This window comes from Nothobranchius furzeri, chromosome 15, assembly GCF_043380555.1.
Source record: "Nothobranchius furzeri strain GRZ-AD chromosome 15, NfurGRZ-RIMD1, whole genome shotgun sequence".
NCBI classification, from domain to species: domain Eukaryota; kingdom Metazoa; phylum Chordata; class Actinopteri; order Cyprinodontiformes; family Nothobranchiidae; genus Nothobranchius; species Nothobranchius furzeri.
Window position 1 is genome coordinate 31995901 of NC_091755.1, and position 25570 is coordinate 32021470.

The window sequence follows — 25570 nt, forward strand, 5'->3', positions numbered from 1 at the left end:
TCACCTACGGTGTGCCTCGCAACCGTGTTCGGAGAGAGTACGAACAACGGGGTGGGGGTGGGGGGGTTCTATATCTTTTTTTCTTACTTGGTCACATTTTTAGCTAGTGGTTATGTGCCGGCCCAGCTCAGTCTGTCAGTGACTCTGTCAGCCGCCCAGCACAATGTAGTACCTCTTGTTTCATGGTCCTTGTTTTAGCCCAAAGACTTTCCTACTCCCCACCCTTTGGACCAAAAAGGGGGGAATCTTGGGACCACATAGGCCAATGCGCGCTTGCGAACTATGGACCCTCGTACAAGAACTGCCTGCCCATGAACTGTATGGCTGGTGGAGATATGCCCCTTTTATCCCTCACAGGTGCCCCTGTTGTCCCCATGGACTGTGGACTGCCTGATCCTTGTCCCCTTTTGTCCCCATGGACTGTGGACTGCCTGATCCCTGTCCCCTTGTCCCCACGGACTGTGGACTGCTGATCCTTGTCCCCTTTTGTCCCCTCATGGAGTCAACCGCCCGCCGGCCTCCCTCCTTCCACACTACTACCTCTCGCATGGACGACGACACCCCTGGTAGAATGTGCGTACCACCTGCGTGGGTGGCTCCTCCTCATTATGCGCGTGGGGACTATCCCGTTTCCTATCCCCTCTTGTTCTTTTGCCTGACCAAGATCCAAGACAAAGACCAAAGACCAAGTCGACCAACGTTCCTGAGGGACGAACCCATCGGTGCTTCCGATGATCAAGTCAACCAACGGTCATGAGGGAAGAACCCATCTGTGCTTCCGACGATCGAGCTCTGGCGCGATCCCCGAAACCAAAAGGGGGAATGTTGAGGGTCTGCCCTCATGAGAAAATTACTATGCAGTAATTTCTCCAAAAAACTGTGTCATCTGTGCTCCGAAAAAGTAGATAATAAATTCCAGCGCCAGCAGACTCCATTTCCCATGATTTTCTGCCCGGAAGCAACGTGATGACGTCATCAAAGCAATGTCGAACCCCAGACCCACAGTCCGCCTGCTGGAAAGCTATGAAAAGCCAGGCAGAATGAAACTTAACTCGTCTTTTGTTCCAGTTCAACTGGCGTGAAGACGCACTCGTTTGCTATCGCACTGGACAGCGTGCGGAAACCATCAGATCTGCTCAGCGCGAACAACGAGGGACGCCTTGGGATTTGTTCAGAGAAGATTTCCTCTTTTTATCTCTCCCTTTCTCTTCCGTTTCTCTAATAAGTTCCGAACAAGCGATCACACCGCACGATTGCTTTAAAGTAACGACAGCTCTTTCTCTTCCGTACCAAAAACGCCATCGGACAATTGAAGTAAGCTTCGTTTCTTTATTGTTTAATATCTAAGTTGTTCAGGCTGTGGCCAGGCTGACAGTTTTAGATATTTCATTTGCCTTTGATTGATTGTTTTGTTTTGCTTCCTGATTCTTTGTGAAGCGGTTTTGAAGTTGTTTAAGTTACTGCGCATGGAAACTTACCACATCACTGTTGAAAGCTAAGTTTTACTGTGATTGAACGTGCTTTGGAAGTTTAAAGGGAAAGTTGCCCACGCACACACGCACGCACACACACACACACACACACACACATTCTGGTTTTCAGTGTTTGGGAGGACACACACATCCCATATACACGGTCGGGTCCTTGCTCCCTCAGACAAAGGGACCAGCCATTTTGTTTTAAAACTACCTCCATCTTGGGTTACCCCATCAGATCATTATTTCACATGATCATTCCATTGTTTAACGACTAGTTATTCATTTGATAAAATAAGTTGGTGGATATTAATTAGCTAACACTTTGGAAGGAGCTGAAGTGGGTATATTAGTTAATAAATGTTATTGCCAATTAAGCATTTGTCTCAATTGAGTTTGTTTGTGTTGATATAAAAATTAACTGCAGCTTGTTAAAGATTTCACGGAAAGTTTAGACAAGATTGATAAGAGGTGTGGATCCATCTTCCCCTGTAAAAAGGGGATGGTGCCCCGAGGACATCCAAGGATTTCCTAATTACGTAATAAATCGGTAAATATTTCCATATTTACGAATTTATTGATGAATCCAAAAAAAGTAAGTAAAGCTTATAAATTATCCGTTGACTAATAATCACAACATCAGGTAACTTCACTAAGAATAACAGACTTTTTTATCTATTTTTAATGAGTTTGGCATCTTCACGGGTCTTCTGAGTTCTGTTTGTGACACAAGTGGTATAATCTGGTACTTTGAACTTGTTTTGTTATAATAAAAAGGCAGAGGTGGAAAGTAACAAATTACATTTACTCACGTTACTGTAATTGAGTAGCTTTTTCATATATTTATACTTTTTAAGTCATTTTTAAAAGCTGTACTTTTACTTTTACTTGAGTAAGTTTTTAAAAAAAGAATTGTAATTCGCTACATTTTCAATCATATCCATTACTGAGTAAAAATAAATTATAGGCTTAATAAATTAAAAATATTACGTGTAGCAGCGTTGGAACGGAAAGAGACACCTGTGTGAGCGCCGCGTCTAAACCGTGGGGGTGTACACTTTAGCTCAAAGACATCAGTTCAGTTCCTCAACTCGCTGTTTACCTCCTCTCTCCCTCCTCTCCTGTGTGTTGGATCCCGCACCTTCGCTCACCGGTGCGACGTCATCAGAAATCTGCTCGGTTCGGTAGCCGGACTCGGTTCCGTGTTTGAATTGTGTTTCTCTACCGCTCCGCATGGAAGCAGCAAAATAATGTTTAGCGCTCATAACAAGCGGATTATCAGCACTCTGCTCATAAAACAGAAGACCTGCAGGCCTCCGTGAGTTAAAACATCCTGATACTGTTCAGGTGTAAACATTGTGCTCCATCCCTGTGTTTGAACTCAGAAGATGCTTCTTGATGCCACAGATATGTGATGATTTAGCTTGTTTCTTTATGTTACTCCAGAATAAGAGATGAAATTATTACTAAAGCAGTTCAGTGTAGTTAAATTAGTCATTCAAAAGATTCTAACATGCTGCAGTGTGTGTGTGTGTGTGTGTGTGTGTGTGTGTGTGTGTGTGTGTGTGTGTGTGTGTGTGTGTGTGTGTGTGTGTGTGTGTGTGTGTGTGTGTGTGTGTGTGCGTGCGTGTGTGTGTGTGTGTGTGTGTGTGTGTGTTACACATATAGGACTGCATGAGACAGCATGGTTCCATCAAATCCATGCAGTCCTATATCTTGGCTGAAGTAATGGCTCAGGAAAATAACATATTTCATACATAATGACGTCTCTGCAGGGTTTATGATAATGTTTTATCTTTTCTTTGGTCTGGGAGGTGTAACTTATCATGATACTAGCCTTTTAAAGCATATTAAAGTTTTACAAGAGGAGATAAATGCATAAATTTAAAGTTCATGTTTGGAGACCAACCTTCACAGTTTGGAGGCTCACGCTGGTGAGGAGACACCATTAGTTCTAGTAACACCTGGGCTCCCAAGGCCTGTTCTGACAGGATGGAGGTTACGGGACCCTTAAGGATTCCAGTTGGACGATTGGAGGATGATTTAGGAAGATTGGAATGAACAAACTGACTTCAGTGGTGAAGGGTTAAATGAGTGAGTGAACCCACCACCAAGGATGAACTCTGCTAGCTTTACAAATCAGCTGCTCTAAATAAGCATGAAGGTCAGAGAGGAGCTCTAGGATGGACAAAAATAAAGGAACTGTAATGTAGAGGTAAAGTAGGGTAGGGCCAACGTTAGCAGCTGTCATACGGTCCATCTGAAATGTTTGACTGCATTAGGCTTGTTATATTATGTGACAGGTTAGAGCATAGTCTCATGTTAGAGTATTGTCATGAAAACATTGAGATACCTCACACACTGATGGCATCTTAAAAAATATTTTTTTTCTCAAAATAAAGAATAATTTTAACCACAATAGAAACTTACCATCCTAGAAAAACCTCGTCCAATCAATGTGCACGTCCTGTTCTCACTGATTGGATAGAAATCCCTCCTTCAAGCTGAGTGTGTTTGTATGTATGTGCGCGCACACACATGAGCGAATTGTGAACTGGCGTTGTGATTTAGCACTACTTAGATGTAGCCATCCTTACGCTGACAAAAATGTAACTAAGTAACTTTTACTTTGAGTACATTTTGTTTACGATACTTTTTACTTTTACTTAAGTAAGAATATAGGCAAGTACTTTTACTTGTACTTGGGTAAAAAATTATCAAAGTATTGGTACTCGCACTTAAGTAGGAAATTTTAGTAGTCTTTCCACCTCTGTAAAAAGGTCACAAAACGACTAATTCAAATGTGACTTTTGTAAAAACAGAGTTTGTTTCCGAATCTAAAAATCTGGTCCTCCTCTCAGAGGCTACATTTGTATAGGGGGCTGTTGTATGTATGTCTGTTATAATGCTTGTTGGAGCTATTTATACTTGTGTTAGTGTTTGTGTATTTTCTTTAAATTTGTGATTAGTACACTTTATATTTCTTGAAGCATTTATAAAGTTTTTTTGTAGATTAATAGTTGTTTATTTTTGTAGTTCGTTTTGTTGTTTACCTTTGTAAGTCAGTCAGGAAAATTCACCGGGCAATTTTGTATAAGTAGGCACTGGTATAGGGCCAGCATGCACTGGGGTGGGCGTATGTGGTTTTTTTTTTGTTTGTTTGTTTGTTTGTTTTTACCAGAGCAGGAGAAGCAGTAGGAAACAATGGAAAACAGTATATGTGTTTTTTTTTTTTTTTTTTTTTTTTTTTTTTTTTTTTTTTTTTGCTTGCCAACCTGGAAAATAAACCTTTAAGAAAACGCAGCTTTCGAGTTTGGACATTGAACTTCATCTGCCTGCGTACCACCACAGTGCAGCAGTGGCTTTTAAAGTTGGAAAATATGAAGTGAGTTGACAAAGGAACCACCACTACAATGCTCAAATAAACTCCTCAATACAATCCAGAAAGTGTTCTCTGTGATTTGAGGTGATTTTTTTACTGTTTGTACTTTTACTCAAAGTACAAAAGTACGAGGGAAATTCTTTATCTATATTTTCATACAGGTATACTTCTACTTAAGTAAAGGATGTCAGCAGAGTTCCTTTTGACAAGAAATTTTAATTACATTTTTGTTTTAGTCGTTTGACTAAAATTATGCTTAATTTCAGTCACAATTTAATCATCCAATTTGCTTTAGCTTTAGTCTCATATTAGTTGACTAAAGTAAATGTATTTGTTGCTTATCTGTCTGGTTTAGATGAAACAAACTAATTTCATCAGAAAAGTGGCTGTTATGTTTTAAAGGGGGAGTGTGTATACCAGACCAACTCACTGCTTTGCAAGACACAAGTAAGTCACACGTCTTTCCAGTCAAGTATCAAATAAAGTCCAAGTCAAAGACAACCAAGTCCAAGGTGAGTCCAAAGTCAATGATGTGGGAGTCCAAGTCCTTAACTTTGAATTTTCAAGTCATATTCAAGTCATCTGTTCAACTTCAATTTAATTAAGATGATAATAAATAAACTCCGGAAATAAAGCTTCTTAAAGTTTTATTTATTTGTTCAAACAAGCAGAAAGTGCAACTGAAACTGATTCTAAACAAAGTGCTGCTGCATTTAGCAGTACAAAATCAAACCCAGAGCGAACATTGATTTATGATTTGTGTCCATGTTGTGCCATTTTTGTGCCAAAATATCAAATATGCTTAAGTCATCATCAAGTCAACAGATGCAAGTCGATTCAAGTTGCAAGTCATTGGCGTTCAAGTCAGTCAAGTCGTAAGTCTTTATAGATTTTATCAAGTCAGAAGTCATTAAAATATTGACTCGAGTCTAAGTCATGTTACTCGAGTCCGCACGTCTGGTGTATACATTATGAATATGTACAAATTTGCATCATCAGGTTGATGCAGTGATGGCCTGGGTTACATTATGAAATGGCTGAATGTGTGAAATGATCTAATAAAACATCTGATTTTCTAACATCTGTTGCTCACATGATGAAAATCAGGTGACCACTGAAGGTGGTGTGATGGTTGTGACTGTCATGAACCCTTGTATTTTCACACTGACGCAGAAACACAGCATCTCCAACCTTCAACAGCAGTATGACACTGTTGATCGTACTAGCAAAATAGGAAGGCTGACGCTCGTATGCAATGAAGGTCTTTTCTCCATTCTTAAACAACACAGGTCCTGTAGCATGTGAAGCATGTCCATGTCCTTTTATGTGGAACTCAAAGTGATAAGACTCCTCTCACAGGTGCAATGAAAAAATCTGTAAAATGTTTTAATGAAAACATGAATGTTAGGTTACGTGGATAGTCGAAATTTTCACTAAGTGGGAGTGAGGGTTGGTGTGACATGTCCATGATGGACTGGAGAAAAAAAAAACAGTTCCCCTTTATTCTCACTGGAGTAGCAGAAGATCGATGTGTTAATAGTATTTAGTGAAACTGAGTACCTGTATTTGGGTCGTAGGCATTTCCAATATTAGTAACAACATGTCTGAAGACCAGAGCTGTTTGTGCATTAAAAGGTCCAACATCTCCAGAGCCTGAGTCCATCAGAGAGGCTGAGAAAGCCACTTGTTTCACTGAGAGACAAAAACTTTAGCAATGAAATTCTCAAAGCTGATTGCAAGGTGATCAGTTCTCTGTACTGAGCTAAAATTCCACATATAAAACATGAACTGACAAAAATTACTTATTTCAGTTTAACTATTAGTTTTATACATTTCCTTTATTATTTTTAAAGAATGAAAACCTGCACACACGAATAAATGATCCTTCTGTCCGACCCTCGTTAAAAAAAATCTTCAGCATTTGTACAAAACTAGATATTTGAGTATATCAGATGTGTGGTGTTTAAATTAGGCCATTAGAAGATTATTTCATATGTTATTAACAATGAAGGACAAACAGTAATACCTTGGTCTTGTTGTTTTGACTTGACCAGCTCAGTCTTTTGTAACTCTAGCTCTTTTTTCTTATGATTCGTCATCGGACTCTGAGTCAGCAGAGTCAGCTTGTGCGAGTAAAATCAGCCAGAAGACAGGAGCCCAACTGCACAACAAGCATCCAAGCTGAGGGTCACAGAAGGGTCGCAGGGACAAGAGGACAGAACTGGGCAAAGGGTCAGGAGGCAGGCTGGCTCCACCTCTGGCGGGAATGACAGGACTGGAATAGAGTAAAGACAGCTCATCGGATCAAGAAGCCCTCGTCAGGAATGCTGGAGGGAAACTGACGATTTGCTACAAACATGATGATTTATGGTCTGTGCCTTCATGTAGAATGCTGCATGTAGTGATAATGATACTAGATGTTTTGTGTTGAGCTAAAAAGTGTGTATCTGGTAAATGACCCCATGACCTTACTGTCATGAGATAATGATATATGTGACTTTTACCTTGTCTAAGCTGACCCAAAAAGGGTATAAAAAGAGCAGCTCTGAGCGGAGCTGGCACACAGTTGGGGCAGACGACAGTGAGAGACACAGCAGAGCTGGGATAGAAGAGGTCGGCCTCCGTCCTCTGGACGGAGGCTGACAGGAAAAGAGTTGGGGTAGTCGACAGAAACAGAAGGAGCAGTAGCTTGAAGACAGAGTTGGTGTAAATCAAATCCTTATTTCTTAATTAATAATTAGGACTAATTTCTCCTTGGGGGAGGTGGTTAAACTTATATCTACTCGTTTTTGTATTTTTTAATCTTGTAATAAACTTTTTGGAAAGAGATTCACATTCCTGATTCTTTCAGGTTCTTTCTAAAGCTTAAAGGTGGGCGCTCTGGCCATAGGGCAGAGGTAAGCACATTAATTACAGGTTCCTGAATTATCAGGATTTACTTTACGGTTTGTGACAGATTAATAAAAGAAACCTTAAGATAAAGAAGCTTGTCTTCTCCTCTCCTGCGAGTAACGAGATGTCTTAAGGATGATAAAGCCAAAACATTAGCAGGTTAATTATGACTCTGATTGCAAGTGTGAAAAAGTCTTTGCCAGCGCTGGGAGGTTGGATTAATTAGATAAATTGATAAATCTATGTTAGCCTGATCAACTAACTAGAATCATTTTATAGTTACCAACCGCCCACATAAGCTGACAGGGGCGCAATTAATCCTAATAACCAAAAAAATTGCCAGCGAAGGACAGCCACCCGCTGGGCTTCGTCCCTAGTATCTGAAACCACCAGATAACGGGAATAATTAAAAAGGAAGTGTGCTATCACAGAGAAACAAGTATTCCATATCATTTCACCTTAAAATAGAAGACTGATTCTAATTAGGAAGTCCAAACCAGGATCTAATACGATAAAACTCATCGACATCCCCACGAACCCTGAGAGAAGCACAGTCTTATAAGTTGTAACGGAACTGGGTTTTAGCAGAACCGACAAATGGGACGTGCTCGCGACAAGATCACTGCACAAGAGAAAACCATGTAATGGACTGAGACAACACAAGGATCATAAACACCGAACAACAGAAATACAAAAGATGGATAAAGGAAGCTATAGAGATAAGGAGACGTGGATGAGGGACTATGAGCAATCGGTCATTGGTTTGTGCATGGGACTGCATCATCGGAGAGGGGAGAGCGGGCAGCAGAGGGCAACAACGTCCTCTGCTGCCCGCGGATAAACGGAGTAGGAAGTCACGCCACCATCAGCGTCATCTCTGACGATGTTTGCAGCCGCAAACGAAACCATCAGCAAGGTAAAGAAAAACTTTTTCTGTGTTAAAAAAAGAACAAAAAATGGAATTTGAAGATGAACACAGCAAGAATGTACAAAAGAGGTGTGTGTTTTCTGAGGTTGTCTTGGTAATATTCCTCAACATGTCAACCTCCGATTGGCCACACAAATCATAACATGAGAAAATTAAAACAGAATCACTCTGGTGATTCAGCAGTTTTAAGTTCCAGCTCTCATCACTCAGCGTTCGAGTTCTAGAGGAAGCTGTGGAAACGGCCGTCTGTAGTGAAGTCTCTTTAACCCAAAAGCAATCTTTGACACGCCGTCAAGGTCGCTGAAAGCTGACACAGACAAACCTGTTCCTTCAGAAGAAAACAACTTGCTCCTTCAGCTACTCAGAAACAGCTGCTCTAAGATGCAACTAATTTCATCTATCGTGTGACCCGGAGGCAACTGAGGACTGACTTGGTTGCATTGAGGGTTTCTCCACAAACCGTGTGCATTGGGGTCATCGGCTCCTTGACATCTCGGATCCAAACGGGGGTCTCCAAGAGCGGGTGAAGTAGACACACAGATAGCGTCTGATGCCTTTTGAAAACAATCAACTTCATAGCTTACTGCAAGCCAGATTCTTTTACACCCAGAACTCAGCTTTCCTAGATACAGAAGTTCTGATAACATCATATTCACACATAGGCACCACACATCACATCTCCTCCATCTAGATTCATCATCACAGTAAATGTTAGGTAACTTGTCATGTTTTCATTGTTTGGAAAATAAATTATTACTTTTACAAACTTGACTCTTTCATTGAATCAAAACAAAGTGTTTACAATCCCTGAATAAACAAAGAACCATAGAATCTTCTGATTAAAATATCCTAAGACCAAGCAGGTTGATATTCTATATTTATGTAGAGTATCACAGCATATTGTTCATAAGTAGGTAATATATTGAGCTCTTGAAGCACTCAATTTCCCAAACCTTACACTGAATTAAAACTTTGGTTTTCCATTTTCTAACATATAAAGTTTTTTCATTGTTAATATCTTGGTCCTGTTCTGTAAGCAACTCCAGTTCTCGTGTTTTAGCTTTTAGTGTTTAGGGAACAAGGATCAAGACTCAGTGTTCTTATTATTAAAATACACATTAAATAAAATATTCAAGTATAAAAATACTTTCTCTTAGAAAATAAGACACTTTCTGTTTCATATTTATAACTTTATTCATTTTCAATTGTTGACAATACCATGGTCTTGTTGCTTCAGCTCTTCCAGCTCACTCTTTTGCAGCTCCAGTTTACGCGCTTTAGCCTGATAGCATTTGGAAAATAAAGAAAAGATTGAATATCAGAATTTTTGCAACAAAACACTTTAGTCAGGATATCCCAAACCTTTATTTAGTTAACATACCTTCATTTTCTTTCTGTAAGTACTTCACCTCCACCTTCAGTCCAGCCAGCGAGGCGCTCATCTCCCTCAGCACAGCGTTGATGTCCTGTGTACATGTTTGTTGGTGCTCTGAGGGATTTCCTGCTTCTACATGTGAACCTGCTGGCTTCATATCTGAATTTGTTTAAGGATCAGCTTGTTCTTGTTGAAGCTGAGCCTCAGTAAGAGAGCGGATTAACAACAACAGTGTAAAAATCACTGTTATATCCATTTCCTGTCAGGCTCTGCAGGTCAGTTTTGTGTTGCATTTGTGTTTACAGACTATTTTATAAAACACTACAAGGTAAAAGGACTTGGTACTTTGAACTTGTTTGTTTAAGCAAAAAAAAAAGCTGTTTAGTTAGACATGATGCATGATTTGTGTCATTCTCATTTCAACATCTAAATAAACAATTTTCATGTAAAATCTGAGGTTTACAGTTTAAAACATTCAAAATGTTTGTGATTAATTAAACATCTGATATTTCTCCTATTTCAAATAAATACATGGTGTTAAAATTACAACTCATGAGTCAACAAGTTAAAATGCTAAAACAAAAATTCAAAGTTTGAGAAAATCAATACATCTAACCAGTTTTTGTATGAATTACTCTTCTTTTGTCGGCACTAATAAATGGAGCGAGTTAGTCAGGATAATGAGATAAAGTAGCACCTGTAAGGCAGCCCCCCTGGAGCAAACAGAAGAGCACACATCACTCCTATTCTAATGTCTCTGCTCTGGTTACCCGTTAACTTTCAAATTCATTTTAGGATCCTGATTATAACTTTCAATGCGTGGTCAAGCTCCTCCCTAAATTACTGAACTGTTAAAGCCTTATGCTCCAACCCGAGCCCTCAGGTCCACACACCAGAACCTTCTAGAAGTTCCAAAGACCAGATACAAAAGGCGAGGTGATCGCTCCTTCCAGACTGTTGCACCCTGACTCTGGAATGATCTTCCTTGATCCTTATGCAGCAATGACAGACCGGACACTTTTAAAAACAGCTAAAGACCCCTTTATTTAAAGCTGTTTTTACCTAAACCTTTTCTTTTCTTTTTTTATTTACTCAAATTTGTAATCATTTTCATCTGTATGAAATTTTATAATTTATGACTTCATTTTTTCTGATGTTAATCTATTTCTGTTTTGAGATTATTATGATTTTATGACTTTGTTTTATTTTGTTTTGATCTACGTGAAACTCTTAGTGATTCTGTGTCTGTGATAAGTGCTATAAGAATAAAATGTACTTACTTTATGAATATCTACAAATGCTCTGAATGTCTGAAAATATCTAAAAAATATCTGTTCTAAAACCATGTGTTCCTCACATGGTGAAAATTAGGTGACCACTGAAGGTGTTGTGATGATTAGTACTGTCGATAAGCTTTGTGTTTGTCCACTGACGCAGAAACACAACATCCCCAACCTCCAGCAGAAGGATGACACCGTTGGCACCATTAACAGTATAGGAAGCCTGATGCTCGTATGCACTATAGATATGTTCTCCATTCTTAAACAACACTGCTCCTGAACCATGTGAAGCATGTCCATGTCCGTAAACGTAGAGCTCAAAGTGATAGACTCCTCTCACCTGTGCGATGAAAAAACCTGTCGATTTTTTAAATGAAAACATTTTGTTGATTCTTCTAACTCAAAAATGTGTTACAGAAGATGTATGAATGTATTATTAATAGTATTTATTGAAACTCAGTACCTGTATTTGGGTTGTAGGCATTTCCAATATTAGTAACAACACGTTTGAAGACCAGAGGTGTTTGAGCATTAAAAGGTCCCAACTCTTCAACGCCTGATTCCAACAGAGAGGCTGAGAAAGCCACTTGTTTCACTGAGAGACAGAAACTTTAATTAATTTCTCAAAACCATAGTGATCAGTTCTCTTTCCTGAGCTAAAATAACACAGATAAGAAAACAAGGTGGCAAAAAAATGTGAATTCAGGTAAATTTTTGTATGAGAAACTTTAAAATACTAGTTTTATTGTTTTGGTTTAAAAGAATGAAAACTTGCACACAGACTGAATAAATGATCTTTCTGTCCAACTTTTTTCAGACAAAACCTTCAGCATTTGTACGAAACTGCATATTTTTGACCTGAGTATTTCAGAAGGGTCATGTTTAAATTGGGCCTTTCAAAATATAATTTTATATATTATTAACAATAAATGGTGAACTGTAATTACCTTGGTCCTGTTGCTTCAGCTTGTCCAGCTCTCTCCTTTGTAACTCCAATTCTTTTGTTTTGGCTAAAAAGTATTAAAAATATAAACTGATTAAAAAATATGATAAACAAGTTAAAAAAATAACAGTACGTACGATTTTGTCTAAGAAAAAGAGGCCCTTTCTACTATTTATTTATTTAATTATTTATCCATTCCTTATCACCTTGGTCCTGTTGCTTCAGATTGTCCAGCACGCTCTTTTGCAGCTCCAGTTCTTTTGTCTTTTCTGAACATGTAGAAAATAAGAATCCAATTTAAAATGATGTAAGTTAACAAAAGTAATACTTTTTTTTTAATTTGTTACTTTTACATGTAATTTTTATATCGTTAACATTACCTTGGTCCTGTTGTTTTAGCAGCTCCAGTTCCCGTGTTTTAGCTTTTAGTGTTTATAGGAAACAAAGATTGAATATTTGTAATTATACAATTAAAATAGTTTAGTCAGGGTCTCCTAAACCTTTACTTTATTTAGTTAACATACCTTCATTTTCTTTCTGCAAGTACTTCATCTCCACCTTCAGTCCAGCCAGCGAGGCGCTCATCTCTCTCAGCGCAGCATTGATGTCCTGTGTACATGTTTGTTGGTGCTCTGAGGGATTTCCTGCTTCTACATGTGAACCTGCTGGCTTCACATATGAATTTGTGTCAGGATCAGGTTGTTGTTGAAGCTGAGCCTCAGTAAGAGAGCAGATTAACAACAACAGTGTAAAAATCACTGTTACATCCATTTTCTCTGTCAGGCTCTGCAGGTCAGCTTTGTGCTTTCTGTGTGAACTCCTGCCTTAAATGCAGCTTTTGTTTGCCGTGCTCAAATATTACTGTGATACTACAAGGTAAAAGGACTTGAGACTTTGTACTTGTTTGTTGAAACAAAAAATGAAGTTTAGTTACACATCATCAATGATTTGTGTCATTCTCAACATCTAAATAAACTAATTTTATGTAAAAACTGAGTTTATTAAAAACATTCAAAATGTTTGTGATTTATTAAACATCTAATATTTCTCCTATTTCAATTAAATACATGGTGTTAAAATTACAACTCATGAGTCATAATAATTAAAAATGCTAAAGCAAAACTTCAAAATTATAGAAAATCAATACTTTTAACCAGTATTTGTATGTTTTACTCTTTTTTGTCTGCAGTCATGAGTGAAGCCAGCGAGTCAGGATAATGCAGATATCTGCCGCTCAGCCAGTGAGGATAGAGAGGGCCACAGCAAACAGGAATAAAGAAGATAAGACTGTTGGTTTCTGGATTCACACGGTCTGCTCTGTTGCTGGCTGCAGACCAGAGAATAAAAAGGTGCCGTCCACTGTGAACAGGATGGTTTTGATGGGTTCTTTTGAATGCTGTCTGTATTGGCTTGGTTTTCTGCATTTAGTCGAAATTAGAAACGCAACTCTGGTGTGAGAAATACGTAGACCAGTATGGTAACTATTGACATTCAAATTATGGTGACTTCCACCTTGAATAGGATGGTTTTGACTGGTTCCTTGAATGCTGTAAAGTGGTGAATTTTGGTGTCGTCCGCCTTGAATAGGTTGGTTTTAACAGATTCTCTGAACGCTGTCTGTATTTGGCTTGGGTTTGTTGAGTGTTTAAGCTGGACAAATAGAAATGTGCTATAGTTATCTGTTGTTGTTTGTTGTCTTAGATGTTGTCTGCTTTAATTGTTGTTTGGATAAATGAGAGAGTGTCTGGACTTGTTTATTTGTGTAGAAAAAAGGATATGGCAAGTCATTTGCACACATTTCAAGTTGGTGGTCAGACTTTTGAACTGGTTGGCTGATGAGTCCCGCTGTGTTATAGACACAGTTGGAGGGCAGATCTGTGAGCTTACATCCGACGTGTCTGAGCAGAACGTCCCTGAACCGTCTACAGGTGGTTTCAGAATGCCTGTGCTCGGCTTCTGACCAAGTCCTCCAAATATACCCACATCACCCCGCTTCTCCTCCAGCTTCAGTGGCTGCCAGTCAACTCCAGGGTTCATTTCAAGATCCTGGTTCTGGTCTATAGGGCCCTACATGGACAAGCTCCATCTTACATTGGTGATCTTCTTAGTCCCTACACCCCCAGCAGGTCCCTGAGGTCCAGTGATCAAAGCCTACTGGTTGTGCAGCGCACCAGGCTAAAGACCAAAGGTGACAGATCATTTGCTGCTGTGGCCCCCAGACTCTGGAATTCTCTCCCCCTGAGCCTGAGATCAGTGGACTCAGTGGTCTCCTTCAAAAAGCAGCTGAAGTCTCACTTGTTCAAGCTGGCATTTGTATGACCTTCTTCACCACTCTTTATTCTGCTTTCGCCACCTATTCCACCTTCCTCAGGATCCACTGATTTCCCTCTTTCCTATTCACTCTCTCTCTTTCTTTACATTTTTTCTTTTAAATCGCAATAGCTTATTCTTGCTCATTTTAAATATATTTTTAAACATTTTCGGAATGCTTTTTTATATTTTTACAATTTTTATATTTTTTGTTTTTGTTTTTGTGAAGTGCCTCGTGATTTTTATCTTGAGAGGCGCTATAGAAATGATATTTTCTTCTTCTTCTTCTTCTTCTTCTTCTTCTTCTTCTTCTTCTTCTTCATGCCGAAGAAGAGACGGTGTGGTGTCTATATGGGGAAATAAGAACTCACAAAATACTTTTGAGTAAATATTGTGCATTAATGGAAATTTCAATCTAAGGAAATGTGAAAATGATCTGAAAATTATCAGAGAATTGATGAAAAACGTGTTTTTGATAACCGCTGACGTGTCACAAATGTATTATGCTTACGAAGAAGTACAGAGCGGTGGAGAGAAAAAAGGGCTGAAGTGAAACAGAGAGAGCACAGCCAGGCTCAAACTGTCATGGTCTGAGTCTGCGTCTCCCCTCATGTTTCTCCTTATGTTCTCCATCCCTCTCTAGATTCTCCTTTTGTGTCTCCTAGCCCCCTCATGTGTCCTTGTCTGCGACTTCCTCTTGTGTCTCCTGGTGTTCCCCATTTGCCCCCAGATCTTCAGCCCTCTAGGTTTCCCTCCTTAGGTCCCTCAGGTCCTGTGCTCCCTTGGCCCCCTTTTAGTCATGCCCCTGTAGTTTCTCTTTCTGTAGTGTTTTCCTCTAGGTTCAGCTTCCCCCTTAGAATATTAGTTATGTTTGCTGCCCTTCAGGTCTTTAGGTTTTATTCTTAGGTAATTTTCCTTTAGTTACAGCTGTTCATGTTATTAGTCTCTCTAGTGTGTTTTTTCCCATCAGTGTTTGAGGTTTTTCCCCCCTCCTTAGATTATTAGTTATGTTCCTACTCTTCTTGTCTTTAGTTTTTATTCTTAGGTCATGTTTGTTTCCTCCCTAATTAGTAATTGAGTTCACCTGGTCTCTCTCCCCACACACCTGCAGTTCATCTCCCTCATCCTCCCCAGTGTATATAACCCTGTCTGTGTCTCTCTGTGTTTGTCAGTCCATTGTGTTTCTGTCATACTTGTTCTCGTTTGCTCTCCAGTGCTTCTAGTGTCTCTAGCCTCTAGTGTTTTCATTTGGATTTTTGGTTTTTGGCTCCCTGCCTTTTGGATTATTGCCTAAATAAAGGATTTTATGTTCATCATCTACCTCCTGCCTGGTTCAGCTGGTTCTCTGCATTTTGGGTCCTAAACTTCCTCCTACACCACCCCTTGACACAAACAAAAAGACAAGAAATAACCCAAATAACGGTTGCTGTGCTCTGAGGTAATAAGGTCTTATCAGTTGAGGCCTGAAGGTTATAACTAGAAAATGAAAAAGGAAAATATAATTTGAACAGATTCTCAAAATTGTTTTCTGTTTTCACTGTTAAGCACAGCTACTGAAGACTTTATTGCATTTTAGCCCCTCTATGTGGACTTCAGTAAGTCCAGCCAACATATGCATTTTCAGAATATACGTAGGATTGATGGTTTATCCCTTGAGGTCCACGTGGCAGGGGTGAGGTGGTGCTCACTCTTCACCCCTGCCACGTGGAGGGATAAACCATCATCCTGCTCAATGGTCAACTTTCCTCATGGGTTCACACCCATTAGGGCAGTGGGAGGGTCAAACAACATAGCTCCTGAACCACATGAAGCATGTCCTGGCCCTTGAATGTACAACTCAAAGTGATAGACTCCTCTCACCGATGTGATGAAAAAAAACCTGTAGATTTTTTTTTAATGAAAACATTCTCTGGGTAATTCTGACTCAAAAATGCATTTACAGAAGATAAATTAATGTATAATCAATAGTATTTAGTGAAACTGGGTACCTGTATTTGGGTTGTAGGCATTTCCATTAGTAACAACACGTTTGAAGACCAGAGGTGTTTGTACATCAAAAGTTCCAACATGTCCTGAGCCATGTGTAGATCTGAGAGGCTGAGAAAGCCACTTGTTTCACTAAGAAACAAAGATGTCAGCATTTATTTCGCAAAACTGTTTGCATGGTGATGTTGAGGGTCTGCCCTCATGAGGAAATTACTATGCAGTAATTTCTCCAAAAGACTATGCCAAAAATGCCCTGGAGCGTCTGCCCTCAGGAGAAAATTGCTACGCAGCATTTTCTCCAAAAACTGTCATCTGCGCTCTGAAAAAGCAGATAATAAATTCCAGCGCCAGCAGACTCCATTTCCCATGATTCTCTGCCCGGAAGCAACGTGATGACGTCACCAAAGCGACGTCGAACCCCGGACCCTCGGTCCGCCCACTGGAAAGCTATGAAGCCCAGCGTAGAACGAAAGTTAATTCTCTTTTGTCCAGGAGTTCTTCTGGTTTGGAGAGGAGCTGCCTTTGTTCTACCGATGTGTGGGCACGAGGCCTGATGGCTGAAAAGCAGCGGAAAACCATCAAATCTGCTCAGGGCGAATGACAAGGGACGCCTTGAATTCGCTCAGAGAAGAGGTTTTTTTTTTCTCCTCTGTCTCCTTTTTCTCCCGTTACTCTTAATTGTCCGAACAAGCGATCAAACCGTGCGATTGCTTCAAATTAACAGACGGCTCTTTCTCTTCCATACCAAAACACGCCATCGGATCATCTTAAGAGTAAGACGTTTTGTTTTTGTCATTGTTTAATATCTTAAGTTTTATGCTGTGGCCAGGCTGACAAACTATTAGATATTTCATTTATGATTGATCTTTTGTTTTGTTTATTGATCTTTGTGAAGCGGGTTTGAAGTGTTTGGTTAAGTTTTACTGTGATTGAACGTGCTTTGGAAGTTAAAGTGAAAGTTGCTCACGTACACACACACACACGCACACACACACACACTAGGGTTGTCACGGTATGAAAATTTAACCTCACGGTTATTGTGACCAAAATTATCACGGTTTTCGGTATTATCGCGGTATTTTTTAAACGGTGTTGCATATGTTCAGAAAGCATTGATAGTCCTGTTCTACACAAACTGAAATAGTTTTGAAAAGGTTTAACAGTGTTTATTAAACCTAAAATAACACAAAGCCTTGGCAAAAGTGCAACTTTTCACAAGTAAAGGAACAAATAGCTTCTTTTTCTGGAACATGTTACAGTAGTCAGTGCAGGTTTAAATTATACAAATCCAAACATACAAAACATAAACAATATGTAAAAAAATCAAAGAAACACCACTTGTTTTCTCATATACTTGTTTTCTTCATTATCAAAATGAAAATCTTAAACTCCAGTCCACACTTGACTTGAGCACTGTACAAGTCAACCTTAAAAAAATGTATTTAAAATAAATAGCCACTTTAAACAAATTACTAAAATAACTACACTATGTAATCAAATCCAAATGTTCAAGTATAAATGGCATTGAATAAGTAAACAAATCAATGACACGGAACTAATTGTATGTTTCTCTTCATCATCAAAAAATAAGATGCTTCATCCAGCAACAGGGTGTCCATGACACGGTTTAAATGCTGGCAGAGGGCGCTGCGGCTGCAGTATGTAGTGACTCGTTGCATTCTCCCTCAACCAAAAGTCCTCACGTCATGCATTTAAGCTAAAATGCTAATGTTAACTTACCTTGCACTGGCTGTAGAGACGTGGGTGATGGTCACGCAGATGTGCCATTAGATTCGAAGTGTTGCTGCCTTTTGCAGACACTTTTTTCCTGCATGTTCTGCAAACGGGATAGCCGTCTTCTATTAACTGTCCCTCAGCATTTTTCAGAAATCCAAAATATGCCCATACTTCCGATTTAGTCTTCTTTGAGGGCTGATGGATGTCCTGGGCGCAACCGTCTCCACCTTCGGCCATTATTTCAGCTTCAAAGTTTTGGTTGCAAACTAAAAAGTGAGTGTGCGCGGGAACTTCAGAAGAAGCGACGGTGGCTGGTAAGGGTCACCGCGCCTAAACCGCGGCCACGGTAAACCCACCGAGATAATTTAGTTTTTTAAAAACTGGACGGTTATTTTTATTGTCAACTTTTTTACTGGGGTTTACCGCTATACCGGTTACCGTGACAACCCTAACACACACATTCTGGTTTTCAGTGTTTGGGAGGACACACACATCCCTTATACATTTAGGGTCCTTGCTCCCTCAGACAAAGGAATCAGCCATTTTGGGTTTTCAACTACCTCCATTTTGTTACCCCACCTATCAGATTATTATTTCACGTTATCATTCCATTGTTTAATTACTTGTTATTTGTTTGATAAAATCAGTTGGTGGATATTAATTAGATAATGCTTTGGGAGGAGCCAAAGTGATCAAATTAGTTAATAAATGATTGCCAATTAAGTTTTGTCTCAAGTGAATTTGTTTGTGTTGATATAAAATACAACTGCAGCTCGTTAAGGATTTCACGGAAAGGATAGATGGATTGATAGAGGTGTGGATTCATTTTTCCCCTGTTAAAAAGGGGTGGTGTCTTGAGGACATCCAAGGATTTCCTAATTACGTAATAAATCGGTAAATATTTCCATATTTACGAATTTATTGATGAATCCAAAAAGTAAGTAAAGCTTACAAATTATTCGTTGACTAATAATCACAACAGTGATCAGTTCTGTTTCCTGAGCTACAATTACACATATAAACAAAACGAGGTGGCAAAAAATGAAAAAAATTACTGAATTCTGTTACATTTTGTATAAGAGATTTTTAAAATACTGGTTTTGTTGAATCCTCAGCGTTTGTACAAAACTGGATTTTTGTGTCCTGAGTATCTCAGATGTGTAATGTTTAAATTAGGCCTTTAGTTATTTCAAAACATCATTTTAGATATAATTGACAATAAATGATGAACAGTAAATACCTTGGTCCTTTTGCTTCAGCTTGTCCAGCTCACTCTTTTGTAACTCCAGTTATTTTGTTTTGGCTAAAAGGTGTAAAAAATATATAAACTGATTAAAAATATGATAGACAAATAAAAAAAACAAAACAAAAAAAAAACGTATATATGACCTTGTCTAAGAAAAAGAAGCCCTCTCTATTATTTATTCATCCATTCATTATCACCTTGGTCCATAGGCGGAGATCCCAGGGGGGACGGGGGGGGGGGGGGGGGGGACGTGTCCCCCCCTCACACAAAGCCCCCCCCACACACACACACACACACAAAAGTTATTGTAAACACATAGATGCTATCAGTAAACCTGTATTGTCTTCTAATACCACAACGTAAAAGTTAGTCTGCAAATACAAAACAATGTGTTTTTAATTGCTGAGAAATTATAGTCCACCCCCCCCCCCCCCTCCCAATTCCTCAAGTTGGTACAGTCGGTCCACACACGGGGCTGGGGCAACGGGCGGGGCTGCCGGCTCTGCCCCGGTCACAGCTTCACAGCAGCCCGGAGGCTCACAGGGGGTGGGAATCAAAAAGCCAGCGGTTTCCAGCAGTAAGTCATTTATCACACGCTTGTTCTACAAACTTAAATATGTATGTAGAATGTGGTCATAAATGTCAAACATAGACACCGATTTTCTTTACATTTTGATCACCGGTCGGAGATCCCTTTATGACAGACCATCACCACCACAGTAAAAAAAAAGTTGTCACTTCATGTTCTCTGGTCATTCCAGGATTATTCCGCTATTATTATTATTATGTCATGGCTCTGTCAGCCCAGCCAGAAAAAGAGAAAAAAAGTTATTCAAAAATGTGCACACAATGATTGACTGCAGAAGCATCTGACCAACCAGCCATTAAAGGTATTGAAAGGCAGTTGCATCCATGTAGATGGATATGTGGCCTTCATACGGAAACATAGATCGTGAGCAAAAACATCCCAGCACACTTACATATTGGCTTAAGTCTATCTGTCTGTCTATAGGGAAAGAGGTTTTTCTATAAATCATAATGTATTATAATCCTATCATTAGTCATAGAACAGTTTACATTATTCCACTGAGTAATGACCGAAACAAAGCTTACTCTGCCAGTATGATGGATTCCTAATCATAACAGGGTCAGTGCTGAAGTTAAAAGTGAACTCCAGCTCTCCCTATTGCAGCTGCTTCTGCTGAATCAAGCTTCTCAAAACTAAGGCTCATCAGTGACACAAGGTTGAGTGGCCTGGCTTTCATAAACTCAGCTCAACTCAGTTGTACTACAATATGTCATCATTGATGACTTTGTACCCATAAAATGAAGATGTGTGCATCTGCAAAAGGTTTCTTCCATTGCTGTTCATTAATTGTGTGCCTACTAAGGCCCTGTCCACACGTAGCCGGGGATCTGCCAAAACGTAGATATTTTTCTACGTTTTGGCCTGTCATCCTCACGAAAACGGATCTTTTTAAAAACTCCGGCCAAAGTGAAGATCTGCGTTTTCTCCATTTTGGGTGTCTGCGTGTGGACAGGCAAAACCGGAGTTTTAAGGTCCGCAACGTCACTTTCCACGACAAAAAAATGCTGACATCATGTGTGCGACCTGTGTTTACACTAGCCGACAGCATGATGCTCTCAGAGCTGCGCTCGCTTTATCAATTGTCCAAGCGCTTTTTGCTTGTTTGTTTTTGCAAGCGGAATTACTGCTTCTTGTGGAAGACCACAGACGAAGGACGAGGTTAAGAACGAGGGAAGTACTGCCGCCTACAGGTCTGGCATGTCCTTAACAACGTATTTATCCAGGTACGTATGGACAGAGTTTTTTTTAAAAACGAGGTGGTGTGGATGCAAGTTTATGGAGGGGCGGATATTCGTTTTTTAAAAAAACCCGGCTACGTGTGGACTAGGCCTATGTTGGAAATCTAAATGGGACCAGTGATAGTCATTTTGCAATGGTGATGGCCACAAAATAACCCCCACAACACTGTTCCCACCACTCGGAGAACAAAGCCCCCCCCCCCCCCCCCCCCCCCCCATCCACCAAAAGTGTGGTTCTGTTAGTTCCTTGGTCTTTACAACAGACTTTATGTCCTTTTGTAAAAAAAAAATAAAATAAGATTAAAAACTGCAATGTTGATCGTTTAAACTCAATTTAAACAAAAAGACATTATTATATGAACAATTAAAAAATCGAACATAAACATAATTTTGAGTGCATTCACACATCCTATTAATTTCAAACTGAAAAATTATTACAGTACATCTCATGAACATGAACAAGAACATACAACAGTGATGAAACAGAGAATGAGACTGGAATAAAAAAAATCATTCTAAACAAAAACTTCCATTCTAATTAAACATAAAGGGTTTACAGATTCTATTGTATTATGAATGTGCAGTTTACACTTTACATGGATACTTTGCAACTTTTACATATTTTTTAATCCTTTTCTTGAGCCAGTATGTGCTAAAATAACCCTTTTTAGGATTAATGAAAGGTCACCCAGCCTCGAATTCCCCCGTGGCAAGAATATCGCACTTGTCCTTCCTTGGTCAAAGAAAACGGTTAAATAGGACATACCTGCAAGCCGCGGTCGCGTAAAGTCACATGGCACGGGAGGTAACGTTATGTTTTATACGTATAAGTTTCAATATAAATATATAACGAGCCTTTTACTTTTTCAATTGTGTATTTATTGGGCCATTATGGTCAGCATTTTTTGAGGTCAAGAAGGAATGGCTAAAATGTTAGTTCCATCCTCATCCACTGGGGGCTGGCAGCAGAAGTGAGCAAATCCTCATTATGTTAAAAATGCCAATTTTACAGCAGAAATAAACAAGTTTATAGCCTGGTTCAAAAGAACATTTTAGGTTTAATAGATCTAGTATACATGTGTGACAACTGAGGGGGGTGACTTGTTCTGTAATTCTTCTGTTTAAGTGGAATTTCATGCTTATAGTTCTGAATAATTAATGAGCACCAGAGCCACCTGAATTCAGAGCTAGCTCCAGGGAAAGGCATCAGCCTCACGTTTAGAAATGTTTGGCCATTTTGACTTTCTGAAATTTAGTTGTGTCCTCTGTGTGTTTGGATGTTGATCAGGGAGTTATTTGGACACAGAGGGCAAGCTGTGGTTATTGACTGCACTAACAAATCATCCAAACAGTTTCTGCTTCTTTTTTATCAGTAAGCAAAATTATATTTCTGTATTTTATTTTGCTGGTTGAATGAGGGAAATGCTGTGTCATTTAACTGCTTGGTCAAACATGTTAGTGGGGCTGCTGGCTGGATAAGAAACTTGAGCAGATACCCGTCTTCTGTCTCCTGCCCAAGAACAGTTGCTAGAGCAGACAGCTGGCTGTTCCCATTTTCCGGTGGCAGCGACGCATGTCCAGGGTTGAAATTGGTTGAAATATTACGTGTTGAGCCAGACCGCTGTGACATGGAAGCTTCATTTTGAATCATAGTATGTCCAAGGAAGATCTTTGTCTTTCTCGCCTATAACTGACCAAAAGGGCTCTATTATGATAGGCTGTTTCATTTAACAGCAACACGTTTTCTTATGCTAAGTGCAGACTGTTCTTCTGCCATCACCCCCAACAGAAAGCTGTTTTGGGGAGTTTTATAAAGAAAATGTCATCTTAATAATAATTAGAGGCGTTTTAATAATGATGCAACAAGATGGGCTGATCTGGAAGGCCAAGGCTCCCGGTCGTAGCGACCTGGCTTTGCTTGTAACTTAGTAGTCCCCGTCCATAGGCGGAACTGCTTTGGACGTTAAGAAAAGAAATTCCTTTTAGACATCAGCCCGATAGCTACAATTAGTTGACTTGCATTTCTGATTTGATTATTTTCATGACCATTTACATTGGTAGATTCTCACTGAAGGCATCAAAACTATGAATGAACATGTGTGGAGTTATGTACCAAAAAAGGTGAGATACCTGAAAACATGTTTTTTTGTTCTATTTTCTTCAAAATAGCCACCCTTTGCTCTAATTAGTTTTTTGCACACTCTTGGCATTCTCTTGATGAGCTTCAAGAGGTAGTCACTTGAAATGGTTTTCCAAAAGTCTTGAAGAAGTTCCCAAAGGTGTTAAGCACTTGTTGGCCCCTTTGTAAATGGCCATGGTCATGAAAATAAAGAAAGCATATAGAATGAGAAGGTGTGTCCAAACCTTTGGCCTGTACTGTAGGTGTACAATAAAGATTGCTGCGCCCAAAAGGAATAGGAAATGCGTTAGAAGACAATTCGGTCATGTAAAAGTGTGAAAAAAAATATTTAAAATACACTTAAATGCAGATTAAACACAGCACTTATACAGTAGTCTGACCTTCTGTCCAGTTTAGTTTAGCTTTGGTGTTTTTATATATATTTTTTTTCTTTTATATTTTGTGATTCCTATCTTCTTCCTGTGAGACTAGACAGTTAGGAACGCTGGGAGACGTTTCAGCTGTTAGACAAAGGTGTTAAAAAGACAAACGCACAGAGAGGAGATAGGTTTTGGTTTTGCTTCTACAAACAGACACTGGGGGTGCTAAAAGCAAGCCCAACTGAATAACATCCCTTTAAAACAAGCACATACAGTAGGTTCTGCAAATTGAGCTGCAGAAGATCAGTGTCAATATTTTTTTTTTAAACTTTACAAGGTAAAAAATAAAAATATATGGCAAGTTCAGCTAATTTGATTTACTGCTAATTTGTCTGTTTTGGATTAAATAAACTAGTTAATCAGAAATGTGGCTGTCAACTTCTGTGGTAAGGGGAGTAAATGATGAATATGTAGAAATTGACTGATTGTCTGAAATGATCTATGAATCTTTGTTCTAAAAAGCTCTTGCTCACACGGTGAAAATCAGGTGACCACTGAAGGTGTTATGATGATTATAACTGTCTTGAATGATTGTGTCTGCGCTCTGACGCAGAAACACAACATCTCCAACCTCCAGCAGCAGTGTGACACCATTGGCAGCATTAACATGGTGAGAAGATTGATGCCCGTATGCAATAAAGATATGTTCTCCATTCTTAAACAGCACAGCTCCTGAACCATGTGAAGCATGTCCCAGTCCTTGAATGTGGAACTCAAAGTGATAGACTCCTCTCACAGGTGTGATGAAGAAACCTGTAGATTTTTTTATTGAAAACATTCTCTTGTTTATTCTAACTCAAAAATGCATTTACAGAATATGAATAAATGTATTACTAATAGAATTTAGTGAAATTGAGTACCTGTATTTGGATTGTAGGCATTTCCAATATTAGTAACAACATGTCTGAAGACCAGAGGTGTTGGTGCATTAAAAGGTCCAAACTTAACTGAGCCTGATTCCACCAGAGATGCTGAGAAAGCCACTTGTTTCACTGAGAGATAGAAACTGTGTTATTAAATTTTTCTAAAATGTTTGCATGGTGATCAGTTCTCTTTAATGAGCTAAAATTACACATATAAACAAAACAAGGAGGCAAAAAAAAAAGACTTTAAAATGACTAGTTTTATTGTTTTGGTTTACAAGAATGAAAACTTGCACACAGACTGAATAAATGATCATTCTGTCCAACTTTTTTCAGACAAAACCTTCAGCATTTGTACAAAACTGGATATTTGTTGTCCTGAGTATCTCAGATGTGTCGTGTTTTAATTAGGTCTTTAGTTATTTCAAAATATAATTTTGTATATTATTACCAATAAATGATAAAGTAAATACCTTGGTCCTGTTGCTTCAGCTTGTCCAGCTCACTCTTTTGCAGCTCCAGTTCTTTTGTCTTACCTGAACATGTAGAAAATAATTACCTGATTTTAAATGAAGTAAGTTAACAAAATAATATTTTTCTCTTATTAAAGTCTTCGATTTTTTCATTTGTTACTCTTATATGTATTTTTTTTTTAATATGTTGTTAACATTACCTTGGTCCTGTTGTTTCAGCAGCTCCAGTTCTCGTGTTTTAGCTGTTAGAGTTTAGGAAACAAAAAAAGATTGAATATCTGTGATTATACAATT

At 39.0% G+C, this 25570-nt stretch overlaps 2 protein-coding genes across 2 annotated transcripts in view; both read right to left on the minus strand.

The window, feature by feature from the left end:
- LOC139061583 (involucrin-like) overlaps positions 1-25570 on the minus strand; it is a 63362-nt gene that overhangs the window by 33759 nt on the left and 4033 nt on the right. Inside the window, exon 2 of the mRNA XM_070544691.1 lies at positions 25477-25518. Coding sequence (XP_070400792.1) covers positions 25477-25518 — 42 coding nt within the window. The remainder of the gene's footprint in view (positions 1-25476; positions 25519-25570) is intronic.
- Positions 11078-13092, minus strand: LOC139063296 (uncharacterized). The gene is made up of 6 exons (XM_070544693.1): positions 12800-13092; positions 12656-12697; positions 12482-12544; positions 12280-12342; positions 11796-11927; positions 11078-11689 (listed from the first exon to the last, which is right to left on the minus strand). The coding sequence occupies exons 1-6, from the start codon at positions 13044-13046 to the stop codon at positions 11406-11408; spliced, it is 831 nt and encodes a 276-aa protein (XP_070400794.1). The 5' UTR covers positions 13047-13092; the 3' UTR covers positions 11078-11405.